The sequence below is a fragment of the Orycteropus afer genome, unplaced genomic scaffold (genome assembly GCF_000298275.1).
Source record: "Orycteropus afer afer isolate SDZICR_OR568_19922 unplaced genomic scaffold, OryAfe1.0 scaffold00156, whole genome shotgun sequence".
NCBI lineage: Eukaryota > Metazoa > Chordata > Mammalia > Tubulidentata > Orycteropodidae > Orycteropus > Orycteropus afer.
Window position 1 is genome coordinate 6,303,257 of NW_006921743.1, and position 6,019 is coordinate 6,309,275.

Consider the following 6,019-nt stretch of genomic DNA (forward strand, 5'->3'; position numbering starts at 1 on the left):
AAAAGCTATGAGTCTATGAAGACTACTCTTTGAGTCTTTACTCAGGCAAAATTCTGACTGAACCTAGTCCTCAAGTGGCTATGAGGAGTGATTTACCCAATCAAGTCTCCTTTTGAAGAATTCTTTTTTTTTAAAAAAAAATAAAGAACTGAAAACATCAACATATGCTTCTGTTTGCTCACAGATATGAATATTTTTCTTTACATATATTTGTATTGTATGTAGAATCCTTGGGGAATAATATGTACACAAATACTTTCTAAGTAATCCCCTTATAAGGTAAATAGAATGATACAGGTTTAACCTATGTTGACAAGCAAAATTACAGTATCATATACCTATTATTAAAACACTATTTTTTTTTAAGAAGGCAGAGTGCCATGATCCAACCTGACAAACTGCTCTCTCTGGTGGTGTAGTGCCTAAGGCATTTGACTACTAACCAGAAGTCTGGTGGTTTAAACCCACCAGCCACTCCTCAGAAGGAAGGTTGGGCAATCTACTTCTGTAGTGATACCACCTCAGAAACCCAAGGAGGGGTCGCTGTGAGTCAGATCTGACTCAACGGCAGTGAGTTTGGTTTTGTTTTGTTTTAGTACTAGTCATTCTCAGCATCAATTCTCAAATTTTGCTTAGAGTCTCAGCTACTCAGCGAGAGCACATGGCAGATATTATTGACTTGGTGCTTTTCTAATATAGAGCCAAAAGCTTTTTATTACATTAGTGATTTGGAAATGTTGAACATGTCCACAGTCTCTCTCATTGTTTAACCCTCATGATTTTTTCCTTGGTTGTCCTGGTGGCACAGGGCTCTTGATAATATTGGCTGGCTTTTCTATAATTTAGAGAAACCCCAAAATAATCACAAATTTTGGCTTTTTGATCTGCTTTGAAACTATGTCAGGAACATGTGACAGAAGAAAGTGTTGGCCCAGGTAGAGGAGGACCTATGACTATAGACCCAGTTCATCTTGACCAGTATCCTCTGATGTAGGTGAAGTCAGATCTGCACATCTGGAACCAAAAAAAAAAGAAAAAAAAAACCACCCTTTTTAAGAACTTAGACCTTAAAAACTTGCTTAACCTTAACTTAGTATCAGTCTGAGGAGACTAAGAATAGCATATCCACCTAATTCACAACTATATCCTTATAGCTATTTGCTCAGTCAGAACACACATACATAACCTACTATATAACTGCACAGTGTACCATAACATTATGTCAAGACCATACGGCAAACATGTGAAACATAAAGATGGTGTAACACGGAAATGTACAAATACACATGCATCCGTTCTCTGCACAATAGACACACAGTGTAGAGTTATAAAAACATCATCCTGTGGTATATGTGTGATGTACAGAGAATAATGGAGATTCAATATAAAGTGGTGATGATATCAGCAGCTTAAGACAGTTGGAGAGTTTTAGAGCTTGCTGCAGACCAAGTTTGTTGTCTGCATAGAAATGAGTTGCAATACCATGGGTTCTGCTCCCTAAGAGACTCCCACATTGGGCAGGCTGTCAGGCCACATGCAGTATGTTTCCTGAGTCACAGTCCTTGAAGAAGCCCATTGGTATGATGCATGCAATAAATAAGAACATGGTTACAGAACAGGGTGCTGTCTCTGTAATTTAATGGTGGGTGGCATGTGGACTTCCCTTTTGCTACTGAAAGCCAGTATCCTCACTTGCAGAGGATTCCATTTGTAAGTGTTTTATTATTGTCAGTGATGCAGGATGAGGTGTGTGTCTGGGGAAGGTCTTCCTTGATCTTTGGAGAGTGGCTGCTGTTGTTGCTACTACTTGATTTGCTGAGGCTTGGATTCATAGAAGGCTGGATGGGTGAGGAGCAGGCACCTCGACCCCTGACCAGGCAGTTGCAGACCAGATGGAAGAAGGCCCGCCGCATCTCCTTGCTGGCCAGCATGTAGATGATGGGATTCATGGCAGAGTTGAGCACGGCCAGCACAATGAACCACTGTGCCTTGAACAGGATGGCACATTCTTTCACCCTGCAAGCCACGTCAATGAGGAAGAGGATGAAAAGTGGGGACCAGCAGGCTATGAACACACTCACCACAATCACCACTGTACGCAGCAGGGCCATGGACCGCTCTGAGTTGTTGGGGTTGGCCACTTTGCGGCTACTGGACTTCACTAGAAAATAGATGCGTGCATAGAGGATCACAATGGTTACTAAAATGGCCATGAAGATGCTGATGCAAAATGTGATGTACTTCTTAGAGTAGAGAGGCAGGATGGTGGAGCAGTCAGAGAGGTTGTGGAGGCAGTTCCAGCCCAGAATGGGTAAGGATCCCAGGGAGAAGGCAATGAGCCAGCACATTCCGATCAAGAGGAAGACACGATGCTTCTTGTTGGCATCGTAAGGCCTCATTTTGATCATTGTCAAGTGTCTTTCAATAGCAATAGCCAACAAGCTGCAGGTGGAGGCCCCAAGAGCCACGAACATACTTCCTTCTCTTAAAAACCAGACTGTTGGAGAAAGGCTGAGAGTTTTCTTGCCTGACATCAAAATGTTGACCTTATATGCTATACCGGCCAGCAAGTCACAGAGAGCCAGGTTGCCAATGAAAAAGTACATGCGGTTGTGAAACTTGTTGTTTTTCCAGATGGCAATCAAAACCATCAGGTTCTCCAAGACAATGAAGCTACAGATGATCAAGAACATGATCATGGTGAGTGTGCTACCCTGTGTGGTCTCCTTCAGTCGGCCCTCCAACTTCCCCACATAGTTGTAATGTTCATGGAGTGTTGTGTTCCCTGAGGAGGGCTTTGCCCTAGGCATGAAGACAGTGGCCATCACTTGAAATTCACAGACGTTTACTTCCAAAATCCACAAGAGGGTGCTCTCGGAACATCTAGAAAAGATAAAAGGCAGGAAGTACCCTGAACAAATACCACAGAAACAATGACAGCAGCAAAGCTGGAGAAAGCCCTGAAAATACTAGAGTGTTTTTTAGGGATGGGCAGGTAAAAGTTGCATAGAGTGCTTTTTCAAATGCATGCCAAGTTTATAAGTGATTGAGGGAGACCATGAGAAGTAATTTGGCATCTGAAGTAGCCAGGTTGGGAAAGTTGGTGTGTGAGTGCCAAGATTATTTACTCATGAAATGATGACACACAGACAAATAAAGTTTTTTTCTGAAGTCTCAAAGCACTTAGAGGAAATGCTAACCAGTTAATCCTCAATCAACCACCATAGGAGCAGGTAAACTATTGTCCCAAGTTACCAAGAAGGAAAATGAGAATTTTCTCAGGGCCAAAAATAGGATGGGATTGAGAGGGTGTCCACCTGATTCCTGGATCTCCCAGGTGAGCTTTGGAGTGATGTGATAGGGCAACAATCACAATTCCTGGACAGCCTCCCCTGGTCTCAAGGCCAGAGGCAGAAACCAGGTCTGGCTGGGGTGTAACCCTGAGGCCCCACTGTGCAACTATGCACAGAAAAACTATGCAAAGAAAAGCCATATGGCATGAATGCCCCCCACAGCCACTTTGGAATGAACAGTTATGTCTGGAACAAGTGAGAAAAGGAATGCAAATGTATCAAAATGGAATCAATTACTATTGCAGTTAAGAGAAGAAAGGAAAGCAATGGCAAACACATAGACTTCAAGTTGACTTAAAAACATTCAGTGCCCTGGATATCAGATATAAACATTTAAAACCCCAAACCAAAATCAATGCATTTGAGCTGAAGGAAACAATAACCTTGGAAGCACTAGTGAGAGGGTGAAGATGGTGAACCAAAGAACCAAACAGACTGTTTGGTCACTGAATGTTAATCCTTCCTCCCTCTGACCCTGGATAACAACCCCTTCCCCCAGCCCCACTCATTATGTGAAACTGGTCTGACTCCTGTGATGTTGATTATGACGTAGATTCAACTATCAAGGTAGAAGTTGTCTTCAGTGGGCATGTTATTTAAAATTAAATGTATTTGGCCATTTAAATATCTAATGAAGATGAAATGAGGTTAGTTTTAAAAAAAAAGCCCTCTTGTGTGTATGAAGCAAAGAAGGCTTTTTGTTTTTTACTTTTATAATGATTGAACCACATCCTAAATTTGCTTCAGAGTCAAATGGACTGCTTTCTAATGAAATGAGGCTCTGCATTTGGGGGCAAGATAGAATTTGAAGGTCTCTTCCACCCATGGAGTTCACCCCCAGGTCCAAGGCTCAGTGGGGCTTTTGAACAGAGGGCCTAAGTCCTTGGAGGACCTTGGAGCTTTGTGGTGGAGACAGGTATGTGGATGTTAGAAGAAAGGTGACTTCAGACAGGATTCCCCACCCCTGTGACCCTCTATGCTGGGAAACTTGGTCCAAGGCCCTGTTGACCCTGTCAAAGCCTCCTCTTCCTTCATTGGTTTTGAAATCTTGGATTTCCAGACAGCTGGAGTGGTGGCACCACTGTTTCTTTGCAGAGCTATCCTCTCATGTCATGGGACTTGAATGTGTCAGTTGTACTTGAAACAATGTAGACTCCAGTGTCCACACTGATACTTGCCCTCTGCCTGGAACTGCCCCACAGAACTCTTCACTGGCTCCTAGAAGAGTGCTGTCTGAGGCTACAGAGGATGAAGAAGTTTGAGACATTTACAGCACTACTCATCTGTCAGTTTGTCAAATTGTGTTGGCTTACATATTATTATGAAAAGGGAAGTTATGCCACCAGTATTTCAAAGACAAGCAGGTTTATACATGGTGGACATATTTCAGCAGAGCCTCTAGATGAAGATAGACTAGGAAGAACAGTTGGCAATCTATTTCAGAAGGTCACCCAATGAAAACCTTAGGGATCACAAAATACTGTCTGAGACTTCAACTTGCATATTTTGGATGGGTCATCAGGAGAGACCAATTTCTGGAGAAGGACATATCATGTTTGGTAAAACAGAGGACCAGGGAAGTCAATGGAAACCTTCAGTGAGGTGGATTGATACAGTGGACACAACAATGGACTCAAATATACCAATAAATTTGGCACAGGGCTGGACATTTTGTTTTGTTATACATGAAGTTGACATGAATCAAAGTTAAGTAAATGGCATCTAGCAATAAAAGTTGGCAGAAACCTTTATAATTTAGCCAAGGCCTTTTCTTACCCTCAAAAAGCAAAAAGCAAGCACATTTTCAGATGAGGCTAATGATGGGTCCTTTGAAGGACTGGAGAGGGACATTTTCTTTGCTTATTTCCTTTTGAATAGTAAGTTGGCTGCCTCTCCCAGCCTGAAAGAAGTCTCAGTCTTATCAGCAGATGCTCCTGTAGACGGCAAGATGTTGGCATCTTTCTCACTGGCTCTCTTCCACTCTTGCTCATCTGATTTTTATTTAAATTCTTATCATCCTTCAAGCCTAAATCAATTCTACCTGCTTCATAACATTTCTAGGATCAGCCCAGTCCCCAGTGACTTTTCTCTGAGAGTGCATAGATTTTTTTTTCCTTTTTAAATTATGTGTTGTATTTTTTTAATAGTAGAAATAATATATAGATAAACCAACGGGGGGGGGGACACTGCCATTGAGTCAATTCCAATTCATAGTGACCCCCATTTGGTTTGAGGCAGTAATTCTTTACAGAAGTAGATTGCCCCATCTTCCTTCTGCGGAGTGGCTGGTGAATGTGAACCTCCAGCCTTCTGGTTAACAGTCAAATGCCTTAGGCACTGCTCCACCCAAGCTCCACATCCATATATATATATAAAGTTGTGGTCGAGTTGACTACAACTCATGGTGACCCCATTTGTGTCATAGAACTGTGTTCCACAGGGTTCTCAACAGCTGATTTTTCAGAAATAGATACCAAGTCTTTCTTCTGAGGTGCCTCTGGGTGGACTGAAATCCTCCACTGGATGAACTCAAATCTCCAACCTTTTGGCGAGCAGAGGAATGTATTAACTCTTTGCACCACCCAGAGATACCAGAAATAATAATATCAGCTGACATTCCCCAAGCACTAGGAATGTGCCATTTAGCCTGGAGTATGGTTTACTTG

General features: G+C 42.3%; 1 protein-coding gene across 1 annotated transcript; it reads right to left on the reverse strand.

Annotated features, from left to right (window-relative positions):
• Window positions 1-1,688: 1,688 nt before the first annotated feature.
• Window positions 1,689-2,825, reverse strand: S1PR3 (sphingosine-1-phosphate receptor 3). Its single transcript, XM_007946345.1, has one exon. It carries the CDS (start codon window positions 2,823-2,825, stop codon window positions 1,689-1,691), a length of 1,137 nt encoding a protein of 378 aa, XP_007944536.1.
• Window positions 2,826-6,019: the final 3,194 nt, after the last annotated feature.